This window comes from Danio aesculapii, chromosome 4, assembly GCF_903798145.1.
Source record: "Danio aesculapii chromosome 4, fDanAes4.1, whole genome shotgun sequence".
Taxonomy (NCBI): Eukaryota; Metazoa; Chordata; class Actinopteri; order Cypriniformes; family Danionidae; genus Danio; species Danio aesculapii.
Genome location: NC_079438.1, coordinates 5,544,058 through 5,570,606, shown reverse-complemented (window position 1 = coordinate 5,570,606; position 26,549 = coordinate 5,544,058). Strand labels below are relative to the sequence as shown.

General features: G+C 40.5%; 2 protein-coding genes, 2 non-coding genes and 1 pseudogene across 6 annotated transcripts; 4 read left to right on the top strand and 1 right to left on the bottom strand.

The window, feature by feature from the left end:
- Window positions 1-26,549, top strand: part of LOC130221893 (zinc finger protein 721-like) — a 461,849-nt pseudogene that overhangs the window by 187,711 nt on the left and 247,589 nt on the right.
- On the top strand, window positions 643-715 carry trnak-cuu (transfer RNA lysine (anticodon CUU)). The gene has a single exon. It is a non-coding gene; the product is annotated as a tRNA-Lys (tRNA).
- Window positions 813-886, top strand: trnan-guu (transfer RNA asparagine (anticodon GUU)). The gene has a single exon. It is a non-coding gene; the product is annotated as a tRNA-Asn (tRNA).
- LOC130221920 (uncharacterized) lies at window positions 7,902-10,561 on the top strand. Its single transcript, XM_056454482.1, has 4 exons — window positions 7,902-8,047; window positions 8,268-9,079; window positions 9,312-9,416; window positions 9,527-10,561. The coding sequence occupies exons 2-4, from the start codon at window positions 8,315-8,317 to the stop codon at window positions 10,496-10,498; spliced, it is 1,842 nt and encodes a 613-aa protein (XP_056310457.1). The 5' UTR covers window positions 7,902-8,047; window positions 8,268-8,314; the 3' UTR covers window positions 10,499-10,561.
- LOC130221914 (uncharacterized) lies at window positions 12,747-26,500 on the bottom strand. 3 transcript variants are annotated; one of them, XM_056454473.1, is made up of 12 exons: window positions 26,195-26,500; window positions 25,328-25,563; window positions 16,393-16,617; window positions 16,109-16,279; window positions 15,851-15,998; window positions 15,586-15,743; window positions 15,114-15,480; window positions 14,946-15,038; window positions 14,711-14,859; window positions 14,427-14,630; window positions 14,124-14,332; window positions 12,747-14,043 (listed from the first exon to the last, which is right to left on the bottom strand). In XM_056454473.1, exons 3-12 carry the CDS (start codon window positions 16,599-16,601, stop codon window positions 13,430-13,432), a joined length of 2,322 nt encoding a protein of 773 aa, XP_056310448.1. In that variant the 5' UTR covers window positions 16,602-16,617; window positions 25,328-25,563; window positions 26,195-26,500; the 3' UTR covers window positions 12,747-13,429. The 3 variants fall into 3 exon arrangements, with proteins under 3 accessions (XP_056310448.1, XP_056310447.1, XP_056310446.1); XM_056454472.1 differs by lacking the exon at window positions 25,328-25,563 and having other exon boundaries at window positions 26,195-26,499; XM_056454471.1 differs by lacking the exons at window positions 25,328-25,563; window positions 26,195-26,500 and having other exon boundaries at window positions 16,393-17,378.

The window sequence follows — 26,549 nt, the reverse complement described above, 5'->3', positions numbered from 1 at the left end:
TGTCTGGCGTTACAAGATGACATCAGGATTTAGCAGAAGTTTGTTGTCCAGTGCCTGGATCGGCCAAGTTACTTATTTCAGTTGACTTAAAATCAGCATCAAACTTTACACAGGTAGGGAAGGTATTGATAAAAACAGTGACTAGAATGAGTGTCTCACAAGCCAATCTAGCTCAGACGGGAGAGCATGAGACACTTAATCTCAGTGACGTGGGTTTGAGCTCCACGTTGGGGGTTTATGTTACCTTTCTCTCTCTTTTCGGCAGCTTTCATTTGGATTCATCCTGCAGACCAAGTGAGACAAAGTTCAGGTTTTCTACAACAGTTGGTTTGGTGTCTGAGTCTCAGTGGTGCAATTGGTTAGTGTGTTTGGCTGTTAACCGAAAGGTTGGGGGTTCGAGCCCACCCAGGGAAAAACAAATGCTTTTGCTGCCTTGCAACTGCTAACACGTGCACTGGGCATAGATCCTGGGCCACGTGCTGTCTGGCGTTACAAGATGACATCAGGATTTAGCAGAAGTTTGTTGTCCAGTGCCTGTATTGGCCAATATTTTTTTTTCCAGTTGACTTAAAAACACCATTAAACTTTACACAGGAAGGGAAGGTATTGATCAAAACAGTGACTAGAATGAATGTATCAGAAGCCCGGCTAGCTCAGTCGGTAGAGCATGAGACTCTTAATCTCAGGGTCGTGGGTTTGAGCCCCACGTTGGGCGTTTCTTTCTCTCTTTTTGGCAGCTTTCAATTGGATTCTTCGAGCATACCTATTCAGACAAAGTTCAGCATTTCTACTACAGTTGGGTTGCTCTCGAAGTCTCTGTGGTGCAATTGGTTAGCGCGTTCGGCTGTTAACCGAAAGGTTGGTGGTTCGAGACCACCCAGGGACGAATTAAGCTTTTCTCTGCCTTGCAACTGCTAACACGTGCGCTGGGCATAGATCCTGGGCCACGTGCTGTCTGGCGTTACAAGATGACATCAGGATTTAGCAGAAGTTTGTTGTCCAGTTCCTCTATTGGCCAAATTACTTATTCCAGTTGACTTAAAATCAGCATCAAACTTTACACAGGTAGGGAAGGTATTGATAAAAACAGTGACTAGAATGAGTGTCTCACAAGCCCGACTAGCTCAGACGGGAGAGCATGAGACACTTAATCTCAGTGACGTGGGTTTGAGCTCCACGTTGGGCGTTTATGTTACCTTTCTCTCTTTTCGGCAGCTTTCATTTGGATTCATCCTGCAGACCAAGTGAGACAAAGTTCAGCTTTTCTACAACAGTTGGTGTGGTAAGTCTGAGTCTCTGTGGCACAATCGGTTAGCGCGTTCGGCTGTTAACCGAAAGGTTGTTGCTTTGAGCCCATCCAGGGACGAACGAAGGCTTTTGCTGCCTTGCAACTGCTAACACGTGCACCGGGCAATGATCCTGGGCCACGTGCTGTCTGGCGTTACAAGATGACATCAGGATTTAGCAGAAGTTTGTTGTCCAATGCCTGGATTGGCCAAGTTACTTATTCCAGTTGACTTAAAATCAGCATCAAACTTTACACAGGTAGGGAAGGTATTGATCAAAACAGTGACCAGAATAAATTTATCAGAAACCTGGCTAGCTCTGTCGGTAGAGCATGAGACTCTTAAGCTCATTGTTAGGGGTTCGAGCCCCACGTTGGGCGTTTCTCTCTCTTTTTTTGGCAGCTTTCAATTGGATTCTTCGAGCATACCTGTTGAGACACAGTTCAGCATTTCTACTACAGATGGGTTGCTCCCGAGGTCTCTGTGGCGCAATTGGTTAGCGATTTCGGCTGTTAACTGAAAGGTTGGTGGTTTGAGCCCACCCAGGGACGAATTAAGCTTTTCTCTGCCTTGCAACTGCTAACACGTGCACTAGGCATAGATCCTGGGCCACGTTCTGTCTGGCGTTACAAGATGACATCAGGATTTAGCAGAAGTTTGTTGTTCAGTTCCTCTATTGGCCAAATTACTTATTCCAGTTGACTTAAAATCAGCATCAAACTTTACACAGGTAGGGAAGGTATTGATAAAAACAGTGACTAGAAAGAGTGTCTCACAAGCCAGGCTAGCTCAGACGGGAGAGCATGAGACATTTAATCTCAGTGACGTGGGTTTGAGCTCCACGTTGGGCGTTTATGTTACCTTTCTCTCTCTTTTCGGCAGCTTTCATTTGGATTCATCCTGCAGACCAAGTGAGACAAAGTTCAGCTTTTCTACAACAGTTGGTTTGGTGTCTGAGTCTCAGTGGCGCAATTGCTTAGCGTGTTCGGCTGTTAACCGAAAGGTTGGTGGTCCGAGCACACCCAGGGAAGAACGAATGCTTTTGCTGCCTTGCAACTGCTACCACGTGCACCGGGCAATGATCCTGGGCCACTTGCTGTCTGGCGTTACAAGATGACATCAGGATTTAGCAGAAGTTTGTTGTCCAGTGCCTAGATTGACCAAGTTACTTATTCCAGTTGACTTAAAATCAGCATCAAACGTTACACAGGTAGGGAAGGTATTGATCAAAACAGTGACTAGAATAAATGTATCGGAAGCCCGGCTAGCTCAGTCAGTAGAGCATGAGACTCTTAATCTCAGGGTCGTGGGTTTGAGACCAACGTTGGGCGTTTCTCTCTCTCTTTTCGACAGCTTTCAATTGGATTCTTCAAGCATACCTATTGAGACAAAGTTCAGCATTTCTACTACAGCTGGGTTGCTCTCGAACTCTCTGTGGTGCAATTGAGTTTGGCTGTTAACCGAAAGGTTAGTGGTTCGAGCCCACCCAGGGACGAATTAAGCTTTTCTCTGCCTTGCAACTGCTAACACGTGCACTGGGCATAGATCCTGGGCCACGTGCTGTCTGAGGTTACAAGATGACATCAGGATTTAGCAGAAGTTTGTTGTCCAGTGCCTTTATTTGCCAAATTACTTATTCCAGTTGACTTAAAATCAGCATCAAACTTTACACAGGTAGGGAAGGTATTGATCAAAACAGTGACTAGAATGAGTGTCTCACTAGCCCGACTAGCTCAGTCGGGAGAGCATGAGACACTTAATCTCAGTGACGTTAGTTCAAGCCTCATGTTGGGTGTTTCTGTTACCTTTCTCTCTCTCTTTTCGGCAGCTTTCATTTGGCTACATCCAGCAGACCAAGTGAGACAAAGTTCAGCGTTTCTATCACAGTTGGTATATTTAGTCTGAGTCTCTGTGGCACAATCGGTTAGCGTGTTCGGCTGTTAACCGAAAGGTTGTTGCTTTGAGCCCATCCAGGGATGAACGAAGGCTTTTGCTGCCTTGCAACTGCTAACACGTGCACCGGGCAATGATCCTGGGCCACGTGCTGTCTGGCGTTACAAGATGACATCAGGATTTAGCAGAAGTTTGTTGTCCAGTGCCTGTATTGGCCAATTTTTTTTTATTCCAGTTGACTTAAAAACACCATTAAACTTTACACAGGTAGGGAAGGTATTGATCAAAACAGCGACTTTCTCTTGAATGAGCATCTCACAAGCCTGGCTAGCTCAGTTTGTAGCGCATGAAACTCTTAATCTCAGGCTCGTGGTTTTGAGCCCCAAGTTGGGTGTTTCTGTTACCTTTCTCTCTTTTTCGGCAGCTTTCATTTGGATTCATTGAGCATACCTATAGAGACAAAGTTCAGCGTTTCTACCACAGTTGGATTAGTTAGTCTGAGTCTCTGTGGTGCAATCAGTTAGCGCGATCGGCTGTTAACTGAAATGTTGGTGGTTCGAGCCCACCCCGGGACGAACTAATCTTTTCTCTGCCTTGCAACTGCTAACACGTGCACTGGGCAATGATCCTGGGCCACGTGCTGTCTAGCGTTACAAGAGGACATTAGGATTCAGCAGAAGTTTGTTGTCCAGTGCCTGTATCGGCCAAGTTACTGATTCCAGTTGACTTAAAAACAGCATCAAACTCTACACAGGTAGGGAAGGTATTGATCAAAACAGTGACTAGAATGAGAGTATTAGAAGCCTGGCTAGCTCAGTCGGTAGAGCATGAGACTCTTAATCTCAGGGTTGTGTGTTTGAGCCCCATGTTGGATGTTTCTGTTACCTTTCTCTCTCTCTCTTTTCGGCAGCTTTTATTTGGATTCACCTGGATACCTATCATGACAAAGTTCAGCGTTTCTACCACAGTTGGATTGATTAGTCTGAGTCTCTGTTGCGCTACCTGGATCAGGATCGTCTGTCTCGGTCTCTCTCCTCGTCCAATCGTTGCGCTCGCTCTCCATTGTGAGAATGGATGGTAGCCAATCGCCGCTCTCGCTCTCCATTGTGAGAATGGATGAGAGCCAATCACGTCGCGTGCAAATGAATGACAACTCCGCTGTCTTCTGACGAGAGCACATCATCATATAACCGATCAAGGTAAGTTATTTTTGTCAATGTCTATATCTACTGATAGAAGTTGTTTTGTCGATTGTAGTCTTTTGTTATGTCAGTCTAGGCCTCCTGACGCTGATTTATAATTTTATGACAAGAACTTTAACAAAAGTTACCCTAAATTCACGTGCATGGTGTCAAAGGTCACGACCCCGCACCCTGTTTAACATTGCAGACTTTTGATACAGTTGCAGAAATCATTGATTTTGTTCGATTGTGTGTTTAAATTAATAACTGTATCTATATATACATGCATATATACTGTATATACAGTTGTTTGGATGTGTTTATCAAAACGTTTGTCGACGCGTCAACAGCTCCCTCCCCCCGTATTTCTTAGCCAAAAGCAAAATAAAGTTTACACAAAAATATAGGCTTTTTCCTGCTAAATATTCATTAGCTAAATGTATTGTAAGAATAAATTAAAAGCTGTAATTGCCTGCCTTTTTTTGCTAAATGTTTATTATGTTTGTATGATTTATAACTGTTACTACAATGGTGTACCTATAAATGATATTGCTACTAAATGATAATTAGCTATATGAATTATAGTTATTTATAACTAATGTGTTACAGTCATTCTACAGTGAATAATAAAAATGTCTGTCTTTTGAACCTAAATGTTTATTATAATGTTTACTATTGTGTTATCGTGTTATAATTACCCATCTGATAACATTATCAATTAATTATACATTTCATGTTTCTATTAATTAATATGTTTTTAGTACTATCCCTTTACCATAGCAGAGAAATTACCTGGGAAATGTGATCTTTCTTTCGCTTGTTTCAGGCAACAGGCTACAGTATTGTAAATAGTGCACTTGTTAAGTTTTATTTACATTTTATGTTCAGATGAGCACTAAGCCAAAAAGCCACAAGGCCATGGGTGATATGGAGTGGATGGCCAGGTTGAGAGTCTTTGCCAGCTCTGGTGTTTGGCCTTCTGGAGCAGGCAATCGACCAGCTCCAAGACGGAGGAAGTGGTATGACATTTATCAGAAGGTAAGGCAAAATTACTTATACTTCATGACATTATATGTAGTATGCAGATTGGTTGGCAATGGTGCAAACAATATCAGTGCTTTGACGTTAAAAACTCTTATCTCCTAATCATGAAAATAAATAACCATAGAATAGAAAAATAAGTACACAATGTCAAAAACAATAAATATGTGATTAAATTACATGAAGAATGTTTCTAAATAATGATATGATTAATTAAAGTATTCAAAGCAAAACACAGAGGTTAGAAAGAATCCTCAGATCTTTCAAATCTATCTTTTCAGATTGAGAAATGTCCCATGCATGCCCGCGGACAGACCACCCTCTTTGGGGGATCCAGGACCTGCAATTGTGTATTTCACACCAGTAAGGTGATATATTTAAAAAGGCATTAATGATAATGCAACAAATATATATTTTTATTAGTGCTTTTTTAAAATCTTTTTTTTTTTTTGCAGCCTGCCACTTACACCCAGTCTCCCACTGCACCACCACAGTCTGAGGCTTCAGACACAGCTTCTGGCGCCACTGGCCCACAGTCTGAGGCTTCAGACACAGCTTCTGGCGCCACTGGCCCACAGTCTGAGGCTTCAGACACAGCTCATGGCGTCATTGGCCTACAGTCTGAGGCTTTAAACACTGCTCCTGGCACCACTGGTGCACAGTCTGAGGCTTCAGTGCCATGGTCTTTCCTAAGGCCCCCTCTAAGTTTGTCAATGGTGAATATTTTCTGTGTAATTAATGCTTGCTTAAAACCTTTTAGTATGTTTTTGATAGGATGTACATACCACTAGCTTCAGAATGTTTCTAGCATAGTCCTGCAGGTTAATGGTGTGGATGCCCTACCACCTGTGGAAGGTGAGGTTCTCCTGCCCAACTTGTGGCAAGAATCTGACAGGTTATGGTGTCCACAAGAGGGCTCGAAAGGTCCTGGACATTGACAGATACTACCTGATGTTGATTGAGACACTCAGGTGCACTATGTGTTCTCTGAACTATCTGTCAACAAGTCAGATTGTCCGTGACCAGCTTGACCTGCCACACCAGAAAATGTTCAGACTGATTCTGACCTGCAAGTAGGTATAGCAGAGTAGAAAATGTGGTAGTTATGTAGACCCAAACCACTGACCCTCCAATAATTACCTGCAATTAATTACAACAACAATGCGCATTTCAGGTATGCCTGTGACATCCTTGTCATTAGGTTGCTCCGGGACAGGACATTGGGCAACAGTCCGGCTCGACTGGTGAAGCAGCTGAGAGAAAACCATGGGGAGAAATGGCTGAAGAGGTTGGCACACTATCTTGGAGAGTGTTCTGACTTTGTTGATCGACCCAGCCTTTTTCTCGTGGCCTGCCAGGAGCCTCCAGAGCCCATCGACATCCCCACCAGTTGTTGGCTACTCTCAGTGTATGGCAGGGACATCCTCTCCAGGCTAGACCACATTAAGGCCGGCATCACATCCATCTTTGGGACTATATTAAAGATTCATTCTACCAAACAGGTAATGCATCACTGACTCTCAAAATTCTATATTATTGCCATATTATTATTGTTGGCTGTGATAAAATTCGAACATAAATGCTTTGCTACATTTATAAATTCCAGATCACAAAGAAGTTGGCTGGTCATGGACGTGGGACAGCACTCTGGGTGACCTCCATTAGCAATGAGATTGGCCAGATTCTGACCAGTGTCCTGACAGTGCAAGAGGGGCCAGGGCTGAACAGAATGGTGGCTGGTGTCATGGAGCGGTACCGCCATGTGGACTGTGGCTGCTGCATAAATGAGGGAGCGACCCGTAAGTTGCAGAATAGGTTTGGAGAATGGCCAGATCTTCACATAAGGCTGGACATATGGCATTTTATGAGGTGGCTGGCTGTGGGCTGCACCACTGATGCCCATCCGCTATACCCCACCTTTATGGGATGCCTGTCCGCCTGTATCTTTGAGTGGGATGCAGGAGATCTCAGCCTGTTGCAGCAGGCTAAAAAAAAACAGCTGATGCAGGAGGGTGTGCCATCTATAAGTGATGACATGGTGGACAGAAGCATCACCAAAAAGGATCTTAGCCGTTACTGCCGCAGGAGGACACGTGGCGAGGAAGACACCATATGCCTGATTGAGAGGCTGCTGCAGGAACTCGGGGGAGCAAATGGGAGGGACCTTATGGGTGAGCCCTTAATGGATGAGGTGCGCATGGAGCACATCTGGCGTGTTCAAAAACGTCATGTCAGATGCATCCAGGGTGTGCCTGGAATGCCACTCTATACAGAGGTAGGCACAGTCTGGGGTCATCCTGACAAAATATCGGTGTGCTAGAGGGTCCACATCCCTGGAGTCTTTTCATTGCCACCTGAACAGGTTCATATCTCACATGTGTGAACTTTTAAATAATTTTTAAAAAGTAGAAAAGTGTGCCTTTTTATTAATTTGCTTTTTTTCTGCTAGGAACCAGTGCCATTGCACTGAATTTCAACTATACCTCCTGGAAGGCCTGAACAGGTGGAACCAGGATCGAGGGACTGCGGCTGTGACCAGCGAGCCAGCATCCCTTCTCACGTACTCCGTGGATATGGCCCACTCTGTCAACACCAACAGCCTGAAGGCTTTTATAGCAACATTCAGGCCTCCTGCCCAATACACCTGTATGTCCTACACTTAACTATGTGCATAATACTTTTGGTTTGGGGGTGTTCATTGTTATTTATTTTTATTTTTTTATTATTTGCATCATCAAAGCCAACCATGCGGTGAGTGGCAAATACAGAAGTCTAGATATTATTGAAAGTCTTTGTAGTATTATTATGGAATGCTTTAAATATGATAAGTCATATATGTCTGTGTCTTTTTGTTCTCCATTTGTAGGAGAGCTGCTTGGTGTTGACTACCTCCTGAGTCAGACTGGACAGCCAATGGCATTAAACCCAGACTCAGAGGAGACAGAGGAAATGTTGGAGGATGTGGATAAAGGTGGGGAAGAAGATGAGGGCTTCGGGAAGGACGAAGTATATGATATAACTGTGCCAAGTCTCTCCGATGACCCAAACTTCTCCATCTCCTCCCACTTCCTGCCCACCTCTGAGCCCATTGCCATGACCCCAGCTGCTGTCTATTCCATCCACCCTGCTGCCTCCACCGCCCTGGCAACTAACTGCTCTATCCATCCTCTAGCCTCCACCGCTCTGGCAACTACCTCCTCTATCCACCCTCCAGCCTTCACCGACCTGGCTGCGACCTCCTCCTTCCACCCTCCAGCCTCCACCACTTTGACTGCCACCTCCTCTGCTGTTTTCACCGGCCTGGCTGCTGCCTCCACTGCCTATCCTGCTACTGTCTCCACCCAGTCTGCTGTCTCCACTGCCCTGGCTGTTGCCTCCACTGCCTATCCTGCTACTGTCTCCACCCAGTCTGCTGTCTCCACTGCCCTGGCTGTTGCCTCCACTGCCTATCCTGCTTCTGCCTCCACCCAGTCTGCTGTCTCCACCCAACCCCCTGCCTCCTCCATCCAGCATGCTTCCTCCTCCCAACCTGCTGCAATCATAATCTTTTCTGATGCCTCCTCCCAACCTGTTGCCCACTCCACCCAACCTACTGAACCCTCCACCCAGCCTGATGCCTCTGCCACCCTGGTTGCTGCCTCCATGTTGCAGCAAAGCACTTCAACATCTGAGTCTGGTGTATGTAAATATCTTGTAACCTATCTCTGTTTACGCATCTAACACATCAACAATCTATGTTTTGTGCCTATGTTTGATAAATATATATATATATATATATATATATATATATATATATATATATATATATATATATATATATATATATATATATATATGTGTGTGTGTGTGTGTGTGTGTGTGTGTGTGTGTGTATGTATGTGTATTATAATTATTATTTTTATTTTTTTAGGCTGTGGATGGCTCAGGTGTACCAGGTATGGACAGAGTGGACAGCCTGGCAGATTATCTTGTGGACCTGAGGAATCAGCCCTACCTTGTCCTCACCAACCAGCAGGTAAGGAATATAAACCCACTCTTTGTTCACTCTTTAACTTGTCATACTTGCTTACCTTTTGCACATTTTGCTTTCTCATTTGGCATGTATTATGTGCTTTTTCTGCTTAGGTGAGCAATATTGTTGCTCTTTGGCAGAACCTGCTGGACTATGACAAGCAGAGGGTGGTGTTTGCAGCCAGGCATCAAGCAAAGCTGGACACAGGGAGGTTTAGGTCCACGAAGAAGAGGCAGGAGTTTACCCCAGGAGTGGAGAGTTTGAAGGGGCATGCCCTGACCACCTCTGCTCCACTTGCACAGTGGCCAGATTGCTGTCGCTTGGTTGAGACTATTTTTGTCAGGCTCTGTGCCATACATAGAACACCCAAAAAGAAGGGGACCGGCACAGTGTCGAGATGGGATCTCATCCTGGCAGACTGCAGAAAAATCAGGCGCAGCATTCTGGCCAATGCTATAGTGATGAAGCAGACTAACCTTCAACTGGTGGATGTGAGTCACACCACCCTGGTACAGTGGCATAATAAAAAAGTTAAACAGCAGGACACTGCAGTTGTAATGCAGGGGCTGCAACTTCCAAGCCACTTGTCTGTGGCAGCTGACCCCCTATTGCCTGCCAATGTGCGCCCCCCATCTCCACCACCTCAGCCAGGCCCGGCTCACCAGTACCACTTGCCCAGCAGCACTGTGGGCCAGGCTAAACTAAAAAGAAAAAGGACCATTTTGTCAGACCCACCCGCTTTGCCACCTGCTCAGATCCAGCAAGCTCAACGGCAACTTATTACTGCTCCACCACCAGGGACTCAACTGGTCATGCTGATGCCAGTGGCCTCACAGGGGTCTATGCTGGCTTTTGGGTTTGGCCTCCCTTCTGCCCCTCCTGCCATTCCATCCACCCCTGGTACTGCTGTCGCTCCCGTTCGTAAACTGACCCGCAAAGTACAGCATAATACATGTAAGAAATGTGGGCAGTTTAGAACAGCGGAGACTGGATACAGCCAGTACAAGGGCATTATATACTGCCCCTCTGTAGAGGCATTGCCGAAGGAGCAGTGGTTGGAAAGAATTAAAAAAGGAGAAAAATAAAACGGTTTCAGAAGACCTGGAAACTTCCTGAAGTGTTTATTTTTATTATTCACATTTAAATATTTTCACGGGTCTTTTATTTTACTTGTAGTTTTTTTTTACTTTAAATTATAATTAAAAAAAATGTAAATTTCTAATTTATTTGTTTTTATCATTTATTTTACAATTGAAATTATCTTTGCTTATTTCATTTTGTGTTGTTATTTATTTTTGTTTAATTTATTGTAATTTTTTTCTCTTCTTTTGCACTTGTTTGCACTGCTGTTGAGCTATTATATTGTAAATGTAAATAATTGGCTATGACTAATTTTAAATAAATGTTTGGTCATTTTAACTGTTTCTCTGCTTGTTTCTTTAGTTGGTTGTGTTTTGCTATAGTATAATTCAAAAAATTAAATAGGCACAAAATGAAATAGTCCAGAAAATACTGTTTCAATAAAGAAACTAGTTTGTAGTTTCTCTATACTTAGCAGAAATGTACTTAAAAGCAAATATATTTAAAATAAAAAAAAGCTAATAAAATATGTAGTATTAATCCAATATTAATAGTACAGAGTGACTTTTTTTTTACCTGTAAATAAATTAAAAACTAAATAAAAAATATTTTCCTCTTCCGCCCCTTTTTCTTCTCTTCTTTCTCTTTTTTTCCTCCTTTTCTTCTCTTTTTTCCTCTCCTCACTCTCTTCCCCCTTCTTCCCTCTCTTCCCCCTCCGTAACAGACTATTGTTCCCCAACACTCACCAATGTATGTGAAGCAGAAATGGGAAAGGGAAGCCAATATAAAAATGACAAATGAGGAATGGTTAACTATTTGGGAAACACAGATGGTCACAATTAATTCAGATTCATGAAGGGAATTTATTTGGAAAAATGTAATCAGGTTCTTTATAACACCTGAAATAAAATACTTTCAAACTAGAGATCAAAAAATGGTCAATGCTGGAGAAAACGTGGAAATGTAGTGGCAGATCATTACCACAAATTTTGACACTGTAATATTATACACACCTATTGGCAAGATTTAAATAAAGAGATAAATGCAATAATGGGATTGAATCTGGAATGTAATTATGTACCTGTGAATTTACTCTGCAGAAATACCAAAAATGATGTGTATCTTCTTAACACACTACTAACAACTAGCAAAAAGGCCATTACAAAGAAATGGCTCAAGGAAGATCCTCCATCTGTAGGCGAATGGTATGATATTGTTAAAGAGGTGTATGACATGGAAGTACTGACATTTACCTTGAGACAACAAGACTATAAAATGTCTGCATACTGGGATAAATGGTTGAGAAGAAAAGTATTGTTTTAATTTCATTGTGGTGCTTATATTTTATATATGTTTGGAGCCTGTTGATCTTTGACACGAAACCCTTAACAAAATTTTACATAGCAACATATTAACGATAAATATGAATGTAAATAAGATTGTATTCGGTGACCTTTGACACTTGTATGTCTTTTTTGTTTCCATGTTCCTTTAAAAATGTCTGTTTGCTTGTTTTTATTGTTGTTTTGTTTGTTTTGTTCTGAACTGTTTTGAAAAAGGAAAAAAAAAACAAAAATGTATCATCATCATCCTGACGCAAACTCAGCATGCAGTTTTGCTGCTGTTAGATCAAAAACAACGGCTGCCATTCATGTTCATACACTGTAAAAAAAATTCTATAGGCCTGTCTTTATAAATAATGTCTTACATTTTACTCTGAATTCTGTCCAAAATATATTGATTTTTTATCGTTTTTGCTCAAATAAATTCTTATTGTATTTGACTGTAGCTATCGTTTTTTAATTAGGCTAGCTGCCTTATTCTCTTCAAAGAGCAGCTCTCATACAGAGCCTGTTATTTCAGTGTTTTTTCCAGGATATTGTGGATATTTGTGGATTCCTTCTTTCTTGCTCTCAGCTGATCACATGGAAAAATTGAAATTTGATCATTGAGTTGTTTTTTCCCTGTCATTTTTCTTATTTATTTAAACTATCACACACTTTTCAGGTGAAGGGAAAAAAGTGTTGCAAATCTTTTTATGTTTTATATAATGGTGTTTTTTTTCTTTTAAAGGATTACTCGTTTTTAAATGAAATAAATAGTTTGAATTATTGTTAAATATATCCTAAACACTGTGTCTGTGTTTACACCTTTATTTAGTTTAAAACGCATTATATGAATCCACTGAAACAGAACTTTGTGACACTGGGTCATTTCTGCAACTTTATATTAAGAATGTTAATAACAGCACAGTTGAAGACTATATATAATAGTAATATCAAATAATAACAACACTAAAGAAAATAAACAACTTTCAGTACATACAAGTGCAAACAAATGAACAAAATCTGAACATTAATCAAACAACATAGAGACAACATAGGTAATGTCTTAAATTAAAAATGGTGGTGAATCCTAGGATGAATATACTATTGCTTGCTTTGGAGAATTAACATGCCTGGTTAATTCTCAGCAGTGAGGTCCATGGCTTTTCTTGTGGTTGAAATTAAGGGTTCGTGGGAGGGAGGGTTACGAGCAGCTTCAGCATACTTACCAGGCTGTAATTCCACATGTGTTGCAAAGAATCCAGAGAGAGAGGAGAGAATATGGAGTAGCCTACTCACACTCTCACTATTGCATAAAGGAAACTTATGAGAAAAAAAGAGTGAAAAAAGACAAGTCAGTAAGAGAAAATACAGTTCTCTGGAAGTAAAGGTGAATGGTTTGTAAGACCCACTCATTCAGCCTATTACAACCAAGTCTCTATTTAGAGAGAAGTGTTGGTGCTTGACATTGCAGGAAGAATCCTTCAGGGTGAGAAGAGCAGGGATGGTTGACCAGAGTCCAGAGAGAGAGGAGAGAATATGGCCACAGGTGGAAACTTGGAGTTGGACATGTTAGAAGTGAGTGAGAATGGGGGATGGAAAGATGTTCTTTCACATCCAGTCCAATTCCAGCCCTTTCCCGGCAAAAGATCTCCTCTTTGAGCCATAATTATAGAGTAACTCCTCATCACTCAAAATGTCTTTTGTAGCAATGAAGAGAATGATGTCTCTATCATTAAGGACATACAGCCTGGGCCGGATATTGGCTCTTTTGCTGGAGTGACGTATCAGGCGTCCGTAATTGAACTTCATGGGATGGCACTGGCAACTTTCTTCATGTGCGTCAATGCACATGGCTTCATGTTGCTTGTTCTTATAAAAAAACAAATGTCCAGGTCTAATGCCGCTGGTCGAAACAATTGCCATCCCATCTTCATGGCTAACCAGCTGGCCGTGGTATTCACAGACAACCTCCCCAATCTGAAAGGGTTTTTTGGTGAAAACACCATCACCCTTGTCAGGGACGGGTCTGACAGTCAGTCCTTTCCAGCGTTGAGACAAAATCATTTTATGCACAAAGCTGCTGTCGATGACCGAGTCCAACCTGGCAACAGGCTTCCACTGCTTCAGAACCACTGAAGCCTGTGGGACATTTGACGTCCACCCTTGTTTGTCCATCCAGCGGTTTATTTTGGACTCTGATGGCTGCTGTCCAGCAAAGTGTTCTAGAAACACAAAACACATCAGTATTTGGCTATTCTCACTCAATTACACTGTTTGTGTCATTAATCATCTGTATACTCACCAAGAGCATGCTGTTCACGCAGCTTGAGCTGCTCGCTACGCCAGCGGTCATAGCAGTGCCTCTCATGTTCTGAGCCACACAGCTCATTCCTGCGTGCCCTTTTTGGAGGAGGCCCCTCCAGAGTCACTGGACAGAACTGCTCAAGAGTTTTGTAGGCTGTCTCTTCGTCCACCCTTGTCTCTTGGCTGGAAGCTCTACTGGACCTTTGTCTATAAGATCACAAAAAATAAATATTAAAGGAAGGAATGGCAAGGCTGTGGGTTGCAAATTTAAGAATAAGGATCATTGTTGTTAGATTCTTACCGTGTTTTTCCAGCAAGCTGATCAAGCACATTTAGAGCCAGAAATGCATCTGAAGACGTTTTCCTCATGTTGTTCCTTTCAGCTGTTTCTGGCTGCCCAAACAGCCGTGCCAACACATTTCTCTCCACTTCTGACTTCAGGTTTTGTGCTGCTGCCTCAAACACTCTCTGGGCATCACCAAAGGTCACACTGGGGAGACTGTATCTGAAACACAAGGCATCGTAAGAATGCAAAAATTGGACGGATGAACACGTAGAGTTAAAGACAGGTGTAATGTTGCTTACTTGTCATGTAGTCTTTTTAAGTCATTGGAGGGGTTATAAATCGATCTCCCACTACTTGACACAAAAAATGAATCAACTGCCACATCGTCGCCGGTGCGGTTTTCTTGTAGCATTGCTGGCCGCACCTCATTGAAGTACAAGTCAAACCACTAGTTAGAGAAAAGGACAAAAATAAGTATGACTTAACCACAATATATTTATTGCTGTTATGATTTAAAGTACGATATAAACTTACAAGTTCCTGTTCGTGTGACAACTGTACTTTGTGCTCCTTCACTGCAACACAGACACCATTCTCTATCCGGCTTCTCCCCTCCCAATCCTCAACCTGCAAACAGACAGTTTTGCACATTGATGAAGCATAGGACGAAAGAAGAGAAGGGAGGGAAAAACAAACACTTACAGTCATCTGTGTCACTACAGCAGGTCGCTGAAGTAGCTTCAGCATGATAATAGCCTCCAGGTAGTACAGGACGAGCAGCCGTTCATTTTTAGTCAAACAGTCCCCTGTGATGGCTCCTGGATCCTGCATTTTACACATCACGGCCTGGAAATCTTTGAATGCAGCCTCCAAAACAGCAAGGCAGTCCTTTGGCAAAATTTCTTTGCCATTCCCAAGCTCTGATTTTTTCCCTGTGACCTCCATGCTCACTTTTTTGGACATAGCACTCTCTATTTCATACAGCACATCCAAAAAACTCTCACAGTCCTGGAACAGAGATGGATTGTTGTGGCGAATGTCTGTGGAGGTAATAATGTATTTCATGAACCTTGAAAAGAGATCAAAATTAGGTTGTTACAGTCAGAACACAGCACAGCTGACATGATTAGTTAACACGTACATGGCAAACTTGTGGTTGTTCCACATTACCGACCTCTTGAGACTCTTCCAGTAGTTGAACACTGTCCATTTTGAGAGCTTTGTATCTGACAAGATGTTAAAGTACTCTCGCACTTTCTCCACCTGACGAACAAACATCAAGTTTGGCTCAGTGGGGTCCATGTAATGTAAGAACCTGGACACTGTTTCCACCTGAAATGACACATTTCACAATTAAATAAACTCTCCTGCATAAAGCAAGACCTGCATGTAAATTTTTTTGCATGTATAATATATATTCACTCATTTAATTAACTTACTACTTGTTTGCTGTTTTTATGTCCTAGGTCAATGTGCAGGTCCTTATTAAATCCTGCTAGAAGGGGGTGGTCAATGGAGTGCTTATTGTAAAAGCCTTTTTTGACCATCTCCACCCTCACAGAAGAGGTCCACTTCGGTCCAACAGTGCTGAAATAAAAACAATAAACAGCAGGTGATTAAAACGACTGTGTACATTAAAGAGAAATCATATCCACAGTGTACATTTAATTTTTGGGAATGCCGATGTGAAACTGTACCTCTGATAGTACTCTCCAGAGCTCTCGTCAGATAAGGGCTCATTTGGAGGCTCAACTGGACCTTCTCCAGAGCTTTGAGACACAGAAGATGTAGTCGATTGAGCTGGTTCCGGGAGGAGTGAAGGTAAGTTATTAATGACCAACCCCCTTGACTGCATCTCCGCAATCATCCTAAAACAAGGAACATAAAATAAGGTCAAATAAACAATACCAAAAATGCAGATTTATTAATGTGTAGATGTTTGATTTGAAGCCAGATACATCAAATCATAGAAGTTACAAACCTGTCTAGAGAATTAGTAGAGTCCAATATGTCACGAATTTCTCCAAACTCCCAGAAACGTCCTCTGTGGCAGAATTCAGACAACTCCTTCTTGGCCTCTATGACGACAGCCTGGATCTCTGCCTTTGTGCTGTTCCTCATACACACCTCCCTGAGATGCCCAGGAAGAGAGTGAGGAGCCTTTTTGCACACAGGGCAGAGGAAAAACATGCTGCTGTGAAAGGATCTGTGTGGATAATAAAACAACATGTTATAGAATGAAAAGACCAAGAGCAGCTTTGTGAAGGTTTGGGGTTTACTGCAGCCCACCCCAACTCCAGGTACAGGAACAAAGGAATGAGCTTTTTTATTTAAAGATAAAACCTAAAATAAAAATATAATTTTCAGTAATAATCGATTATATGGTTTTATATATATTTGTGTGTGTGTGTGTGTGTGTGTGTAATTTTAAATAAGACAATTAAATGAAAAAATAAAAAGCTTGTCAATAAAATTGTTTATCCATAAGAGTATGTGTTAGGGTCTTGAAATTCAAATAAAAAAAAAAGACTTGTAACACATTTAAAGTTGATTTATACTTAGTTTGGTGATAGATACAATAAATAAAATAGAATATTTGATTTTCTGGTAGATGTCTGCTCCAGGATGGAGGAACACATATCCTTTCTTATGTCTTATGATTATTAATAAAGTTGAATGGTTAAGAGTCTAGATCATATGATGACCATGGTGTCATCTCTCTTTAGAGTAAATCTGGAGTAATAGGTGCATGATTGTTTTTCTGTACGCCAAATGATTTGTTTCCTCAGGATCTAGCCAGCCAGGTCAGAGGTCATAGAGACCTCTCGAGTGGACCTGGAGTCTTGAAGAATCGGAAACAAATGTTTCCTGAGTTATTTGCCATTTTAAGTTAAATCTTTTAAAGTGAAGTACTTTGTATGTAAGCTGCCAGTTTGGATGTTGAATGTATTTTAATATATATTATTCTTAAATTGTTACATACATGTAAGAACAAAATATATTTTAATAATACACATATATACTGTACATACAAAATTTATTGAAACATAATTTGTTCTTACATGAACACAGATCTATACTCTCAATTGTTGGCCGGAGTGGGTGTTAATGTTATTAATTAGCTAATGTTGCTGGGTGATGGAGGTATGAATAGTCTCGTTAGCACTTTGTTGTTCTTACATGAATACTGATCTGAACTCTTAATGGCTGGAGTGAGCTTTAACGTCTAATTTGCTTATATTTTGCTGTGGATATATGTATGGTCTCGTTAGAAAGGTATTGTTCTAAACCATTGGTGCTTTGGTGGTAATAGTCAAATGCAAGCTTTCCCAAATTACTGCCAGAATTTTATAAAAAATTCATAAAAAAACTGTTCTGTTTAATTGACCTGTTGGTTAAGGCTAATACAATTTCTCCTGTGTTTTCCATTGTAGACATAGGCCGGTATAAGATTCTGATGGTATGATAACCTTGGATGAAAAAATCAGTTTCTCAATATTGTGATTACTGCTCTAAAATATATTCTCTTTAAATGTCTGGGTAAAAAACAAAACCTTTTCCCTTTTGAGCACAATATATTTTATTTTGAGAAACATTTTAAATTATTTGGAATAGTAAAGATGGTAATAGTAAAGTAAAGAATGAAAATGAATCATTGACTTCTGCTGTCTTTATTAGCTTAAAAAACACTGACTTCTTTACATTTTAAAATGGCATCTTTGGATATATTTTCTGCTGGAGATACTGTTGTCCTAAAAAAAAAAAAAAAAAAAACGTAATTTAAAAAAAAAAAAACCTTACATACACCGTAGGAACAATATAGCAGAAACTTTTGGCAGTTTTGAAACCTTGACTTTTTCAAACTTCGATATACATTGAAAACGTTACACAAACATGTTTGTGTGTGTGTGTATATATAACTATTTAAACCAAACCCTAACACATACACATTTTAATTTCTAATCTATTGTGTGTGTGTGTGTGTGTGTGTGGGTATGTATGTATGTATGTATGTATGTGTATATATATATATATATATATATATATATATATATATATATATATATATATATATATATATATATATATATATAGGGGATCAACCTACGTTTTAAGATCGATCAGGGATTTATTAGCTCATTTCAATGAACTGTATCTTAAAGAGCCCATATTATGGCTTTTTGAAAATGCCCTTCCATGTAGTGTGTCACACAGCTCTAAGTGAAGTGAAATATCCAGCTAAGGCTTAAATCTGTAAGTGTACAGTGTTTAAAACTATTGATTCATCTATAAAAGAGTCGACTCATAGTGCTTCAAACGAGTCGTCTTGATAACGAGTTATTAGGTGTTTCGCGATGACGCAGCCACGAAACACAAGTAGTTGCACGCGCAAGCCCGGGAGATTTGAAACCTGCGGCTCCGCCCACTAACAGAAAAAAGTCACACACACACACAGAGAGACACACACAGACACCGGTAGATTGAAGTCACGCTGTGCAGATGGAGATTATTGACAGTTCACCCAAAGATGAAACCTTAGCATATAGCCTAGCCTTGAGCAGATCGAGAGCCTCTGGAAACTACCTGCTTACAAAGAAGACTTCATCAGTTTGTTAAAGGAAGGATCGGTAAAGACTGTCAGAACAAGGATCAGTGGATCATGAATCAGTTTCTTCCCCCATTTCACCAGTGTAAGTACGTGCGATTAAAATTGTTGCCTCGTTTACTCTAGCTTGCAAATTATGCATTTAGTTGTGCTTTGTTACTTGTAACCGCGTTTACTGTATCAGGTTAACTCTTTATATTCTCATATCGCGTGTAAAGCCACGTTGAAAACGCGACGCGTGCCGCTTTGTTTATGGATAGTCAGCTATGTGTGTGTGTGTAATGTGTGTGTGTGTGGCTCCTCTGAGGACGGTCGTTTGTGTGAGTGTCTCCTCTTAGGAGGTTGATGTGTGTGTGTGCGCGTGTCTCTGAATAGGGTAAAGCTCTAGGCAAAGGGTGATCAAAGGGACCCGTTTGTAAAGTGAGGACTTTAGGGGGTGTCGCGGTTGAAATCTTAGGGTTGTAATCGCGGATGTAACTGAGGACGCGGAGGGGGAGGGAGGTGTCGCCGCCGCGCCGTCTCTATTCTGGACGCGCCGGCCCTGTGTGTGCGTGTGTGTAAAAAGAGCAAGTAGACTGCTAGGACATATCCTCGCCAGTTCTTGGACTTTTTGCTTGATAAAATAGTTAGTCGTCAGTATTTTCTAGTCCATCGTCTGTATTTACATTCACCCACTGGCAGCCAAAATCCACTATGAAGCGTGTGTACACTGTGACTACTTTTATATTGTTGATAATCTGCTGGGCATTTCACTCTGTCTCGCCCTGAAGCCTGTCAGTGTCGTCGACCAATCGCAGCAGGCTGTCATTGGTCCAATCAGCGCAGATTAGCTTCGCGCTGAGGACGGGTTTGGGTACAAATGAATCGCTGAACGATTCATATGGGAGTCGCTGGGATAACTAGGTAAAAATAAATGCATATTATAAGACCATCAAAGTGTTGTTTGACCTTGCATGCATATTAGACTGTTGTTGGAGACCCTTACAACCTAAATATGACCCTATTTCATCTATAATATGGGCTCTTTAAAGATTCGAATCATTGATTCGACTCAATTAAGATTCGACTGAATCAGATTAAAAGATTCACTCTTTATCTACCATTTGTCCTGCAAATAGAAGACATCGTATCTTACCAATCTTGTTAATATTATTTATGTGGCCAACGATAATAACATAACACAGTATTGGGTTAACTTTTAGCAAGGTAACAAGATCTACAGCTCAAGGCAATGACTTAGAAGCACATAAACAAGAACACAGTTCTTACAAACTGAGAACAAAGATTTATTGAGCTACACTACGATACATGAAACTAACTACGTAATAAGCAAACAACAAACAAACGCACACACACATTCACACATACACATAGAGGAAGTTCAGAGGATGTAAGATGAGTTGAACAACCGTCCCAAACTAATTCTGATACTTCTTACAAGATCTTAGAATAACACCTGAGAAACCACAAAAGCAGAGATTTGGCTTATCTTTAACTGCTTAAGATCAATCTGCACCAGATCAGCAAGAGACAACATTAGTTTGTGGTACTTGCGCCCTTTTTGCCAAAGTCGAATTGTCCTTGCCGGCTGACCTCAAGGTAATACGGTGCTCCTGATTGGCTTGTGGCTTCTGTGACGTCCTTGGGATTCCCTCGCTCGTGAGTGGGTCGTTCTGGGTTACCGAGGTGACGGACTGCTGAGAGTTGGTTTGCGGAAGTTCGTGCGGTTTCGGTGGTCCCGAAACTTAAGAGGTTTGCATGGAGAGTTCGTGGTGACCCAATCGCTTGGCGGCGCAATGTCCGAGCAGGCGAACGGGGGCAGAAAGCAATAGCATGTGCAAGCCAGCTAATGCAAAAAGCAAAGTTTCTTGCAAGGTGTTTTAAGTGACGTGGTTTGGTCCATCCCCATGGCACTGTCTTCCAATAAGCAGTTGCCATGAAGGGCGGGGCCATGCCCCGTACCATTGTAGAAAGGGTCAATAATTAACAGACTGCATGTAGAATTCTCGTGGTAAGTTTTGTGACTATATCACATCAAAGGTTACAAGACGAATACTGTTTGTGTTACTAGTTTTTCATTTACACCAATGTATTGCAAATGTCCCCAGCTTTTGTTCAATACCAGACATCATACATTTCAGACACATACAGATAATTTTAATCTGCTATAAGGGTTAAAACAACACATTGATTAACCTGGTTCGTGGAATAAACAGCATATGAGGAAAACTAGGGCATATTATTTAAAGATACATCTGCCTAAGTTCTAACATTTTAAGAGATTGTCTTTTGTTCGTATGCATTATTTCTCTTTGTCTCTACGAAATTGTACATCTGGCAGGATGTGCTCAAGGCGAGCACATGACCATGCAGAGGAGTCATTCAAAAGTCTCGTGAGGCGGTTCCCGCTGAAAATCCTGTAAAGCCCCATTGTCATTTGCTAAGTTGGCTAAAGGGTCTTTCGAACATCTGCGTACAGAGTATTGGTCAAAATAGTCAATCAATTGATCCTCTGTTATCGTGATGTATAAGGCCCTCAAGCCAGTTCAATGACTGAGACAATCTGGCACTTGCCCAAGATTTCAGATTCAACTCGTGTTGACCATTGCAATATGCCCCTGAGTTACTTCACACCATATTCATCGAACCACTTGCAGCAGCTATTCGTCAAAACATCTACATCAAAGGAGTTCAAACATTAAACATACACCACAAAATAAGTCTTTACGCTGATGACATATTATTATACTTACAAAATCCCAAAACATCATTACAAGAAACAATAAAACTTATTGACACTCTATCAAATATTTCTGAATACTCAATTCACTAGAATAAGTCTGCTATACGCCTATTAAATTCCACCAGTGTGGATGTGACATCCCAAACACCACAAATCCCTCTGTACACCAACTACATCACATATTTGGGTTTAATGTTCCCCCAGGCTGTCAGAGTTGTTTGCCCTCAACTACACTCTGTTACTTAAAAAAAAGATGACGATCTTCAGCATTGGATAAACTTACCACTGTCCATCATGGGCAGAATATCAGTAACCAAAACGTCCATACTCCTAAGAGTAAACTATTTATTTTCACTGATTCCAATACAACCCACCCATACCTGTTCAATTCTACTGGAAAATCATGACCCCAAGAATTAAATTGACAACCCTACAGAAATATCACGAGTCCAGTCGAGTCCACATCATTCACAACACAAATAAAGAGATTAAAAATTAATAAATAACAGTGTGAAACTATAACAATAATTTAGCGAACTCTCTGGCTGCCAGCATTTATTTCCGCCACCGCACCGGCAGGCAGCAGCAGCACGCCTTTACCTTCAACGTCTAACCAAAAATAGCCATATCAGCGTGGCTAGGTCTAGGACAATAATGTCTTCAAAATCAGCCATAGTTTGTCTTCTACCGATGTGTTGAAAGAAAACAAAGAAAGGTAAGAGCTTATTTGAATTGTATATTTATATCATAGGGACGATGTTTATATATACTGAAGATATTGTTTTGTTGTTTATATTGGTGTCAATATATCCGCAAAGAACTGCCAGATTTAAAGTTTTGCACTTTGGCTCTGGGCCAGAGAAAGATGCGTTCAGCGCTTGATTTAGGCTAGGGCTTCTCAAATCCAGACTCCATAATATTCAAAGTTTTCCTGTAATGACATCCTGCTATCATCCCGTTTCATTTTCCATTACTTCCCCCTTATGTTTAATATTTCTATGCAAAGTGAATGTACCGTCAACACAGCCGATCTCAAAAGTGATAGAACTGGAAGAGCTGTTCAAGAGAATTTTGCTTTCGCTTTATTTTTGACTTGAAAGCACGTTAAAATGAATATAAAAACGTCTGCATTCACTTTCTTTCCATTAAAGCGGTGCGTCGATCGTCACAGTTTCTGAATCAGTGTAGCCTGCATGCTGACTGACGGACACGTTCCTAATAATAAACTCATCCCAGATCCCAGATCAGCTTCGGATTGGGGGGTGGGGGGGGAGTGGTAGAGTTAGGAAAGAATAAAGTGTGTAAACTTACAGTAATTAAATGATGGAATAGCTAAAATGTTGTAATAATGATCTTGCTTGTAGTTGCATATTAAGTCAATATAAGCACAAATGGATTTAATATAGAGTTATATTTAAATCCAGTCAACAATCAGAATGGATCATCACTGGACTAAGTCCACAAATTCAAGCAATATTATAATCTTTTTAAAGAGAGAATAAGGTTTGTGTAAAAATTAATATTCAGGTAATATTATGATGAGAGACATTGGAGAGATTGAGTTTTCCTGTGTCCACAGTGTGAGTCTTCTGTGTGAGAATAAACTTTTACTGATTGTGTGCGGCAGTATATCTGCCCTACATGTTGAATATGCAAGAGAGAATCTGATAATGACAAATTTCTGATTTGAAAATAGTCTATTTATATGTAGTCAATGACAAAGTGCAAGAATATGAGTATAGCATAATTAGTATTAGCATCATAGTTTCATTTAGAAATTATTCAGAATTATGCATAGTTGTATGCTGATGTCATCACTGTCTTTTAAACTGAGGACCAGGACCATGACCTATCTTCAAAAGCCCCCTGCCCACCATTTATTTATAATGTTTATTATAAACAAATTAAAATGTTTAGATTTATTTTAAATAAATAAAAGTATTATTAATATTATTATACAATTAATATTCTTAATAAATAACAGAAATTTGTCCTAAATGTAACTGGAAGACAAAGACACAGCTGGAGTGATATACTAAGATCATTTAAGAAGTCTTTTGCAAGAATATTAATTTAAATTGACAATTCCATAAGATACAAAAAAAATGTTTTATAGAATTATCTGTGGGCTGCACGGTAGCGTAGTGGGTAGTGCTGTCACCTCACAGCACGAAGGTCACTGGTTCGAGCCACAGCTGGGTCAGTTGGTGTTTCTGTGTAGAGTTTGCATGTTCTCCCCGTGTTGGCGTGGGTTTCTTCCGAGAGCTCTGGTTTCCCCCACGGTCCCAACACATGTGCTATAGGGGAATTGATGAATTAAATTGTCTGTAGTGAATGGATGTTTCCCAGTATTGGGTTGCAGCTGGAAAAGCATCCGCTGTGTAAAACATATGCTGGATAAGTTGGCAGTTCATTCTGCTGTGGCGACCCCTGATTAAATAAAGTGACGAAAAGAAAATGAATGAATGTGAATTATCTGTTGTCTTTTTAGACCTGAATTGTGAACTGTTTTAGGCCTAATCTTACCTCCCCGACTCTTCATCCCTCCTTTCTGCATCATAGCATGGTTAGATAAAATAAGATCATCCTCATACTGTTTTCATTTTTTAACGTAATTTAAACAGAAGAAATGTGAGAAATGGCATGAGAATAATGTCAAATGTGTGGGTCTTGTAAAATAATAAAAGTTCTACATATATTCACCTATTTTCAACAAGGCATTTTGTAAAATGTATCAAAGATTTAAAATATTATTTAACAGTTTAATTGTTAATTGAAATTTGATTTATTATTTTTATCATCATTTTATTACTATTATTTTCAATTTTTTTTAACTTTGGTGGCACCATGGCTCAGTGCTTAGCACTGTTGCCTCACAGCAAGAAGGTCACTGGTTCAAGTCCCGACTAGGCCAGGAGTGTTTCTGTGTAGAATTTGCATGTTCTTCCCGTGTTGGCGTGGGTTTCCTCCGGGGGCTCCGGTTTCCCCCACAGTCCAAACACATGCGCTTTAGGGGAATTGAATTTACTAAAATGTCCAAGATTTGTGAGTGTGTGTGTGTGAATGAGAGTGAATGGGTTGCGGCTGGAAGGGCATCCGCTGCGTAAAACATATGCTGGACTAGTTGGTCGTTCATTCCACTGTGGCGACCCCTGATAAATAAGGGACTAAGCCAAAAGAAAATTAATGAGTGAGTTTTATGACTGTGTGAACTTGGCCGGACTCGACTCGGATGTTAAGAACTCGGACTTAAGTCCAACTCAACCCCTTTTGGACTTGGACTCGACAAAGGTGGTCTTGACCCCAACTCTAGCAAATTCCATCAGGTCACAAATTCCCCACTCACACCATTTAAATACGCCCCAATCTGGAATAATCCTGATTTCATAGCTAACAATTAGCCACTGAACTTTCGCACACGGGCAGATAAGGGAATCACACAACTTCAGCATATCTTTAATAATAATAACCTGGCACCATTTTCCCATATATCCCAGACATACAGCATTGGGAGTAATTGCTTCTTGGAATATTTACAAATCGTCAATTAAATCAAAATTACTTAACCAATCGATCTTTCCCACTGTTTCCGGTCTAAGCTGCAGTCATTGTCGAGTTATTATGGGTTTCACACATCAGTATCTGCTTCTAACTTGAAAGAGCTTCAGCCAATAACAGGGGACAACTTCAAAGCTGTTTCAGCATTTGTATTTTCAAGTTTGTCAGATTTGACAAGCATTTAGTTTGTCCAATAATGCAACACTGTAGCGGTGTAACAGTAGTAGTAGCAATAGGTTGATAACCTTAGAAAAGGAACAAAATATATAAAATATACATTATTACCAATACTGGCTTAAACAGAACACAATATAATGTAAATAAAGACATTTACTTTACAAACTTTGTCTCAGTGTCCGATAATTAGCATATTCAAGTAATATTTCCAGTATTAATGCAAACATTTTACTTTACATTAACTATTTAAAATGAACAGTATAATTAACTGAATATTGTGCACAAAATACTATAATGCACAAAATAATCAACTACAGTGCAACAAAATAGCAGTTATGTTTTATATTGCACATAATTATGGATAAGGCAATGCATAGGACGGTCCTATAGAGGTAAAGTTGGTTTTATATTCGCACATTCTTTCATTTAGAAGTCTATGTTGTTTACCATGTTACTTTGAATATTCTATCGAAATTAGCATGCAAGTATGACTTGAAAACAACATTAACACTGTTTATTTGACTGTGAACAATGTTGTACTTTGATAGTTATTGGCTGCTAATATGATTTCACTATTTAGTTTGCAAATAATACTTTTATGAAACTAAATTATTAGGGAGAATCTCTGAATATCCCAATATAAAACCAACTTTACCTCTATGACGGTCCTTTATAATTAGAAAAAGTCATTTCTCATACCATCAGCGTCCCTGAGATGACCAAGTGCTGATGTGCTTCCCCTTTCTCACTCACTGCAGGTTTAAACTTTATGCATGCAATCGTGAGTGTTTATTAATGCAGCGATGGCGTTCTCCAGCTTTCAGCGCTTGTCTGCATGCATCTGCCATGTGAGTTTTCCGTCTTCCGCGTTGACTCGGCACTTTCCGTATCTCCTCGGCAAGCTCCGTCAGCCAATTGCCTCCGCCGAATACTTTCAGTTTTGATAGTTCCGCCTAATTCCTTAATGCATTGATACATTTTTTTTTTTTTTTTTATTATTGCAAAAAAGTTTACATCACAAAACTGGGAACAATCAACATCGCAAGGCATGTTT

Coding starts and splice junctions, on each gene's coding strand:
- LOC130221920 (XM_056454482.1), top strand. CDS start 8,315: ATGGCATTAAACCCAGACTCAGAGGAGACAGAGGAAATGTTGGAGGAT. Junction 9,080..9,311: donor CTTCAACATCTGAGTCTGGT/GTATGTAAATAT, acceptor TTATTTTTTTAG/GCTGTGGATGGCTCAGGTGT. Junction 9,417..9,526: donor TTGTCCTCACCAACCAGCAG/GTAAGGAATATA, acceptor TTTTCTGCTTAG/GTGAGCAATATTGTTGCTCT.
- LOC130221914 (XM_056454471.1), bottom strand. CDS start 16,640: ATGTTGTTTTATTATCCACACAGATCCTTTCACAGCAGCATGTTTTTC. Junction 14,631..14,710: donor TTAAAAAGACTACATGACAA/GTAAGCAACATT, acceptor CTTGTGTTTCAG/ATACAGTCTCCCCAGTGTGA. Junction 14,333..14,426: donor CAGCTTGCTGGAAAAACACG/GTAAGAATCTAA, acceptor GTGATCTTATAG/ACAAAGGTCCAGTAGAGCTT.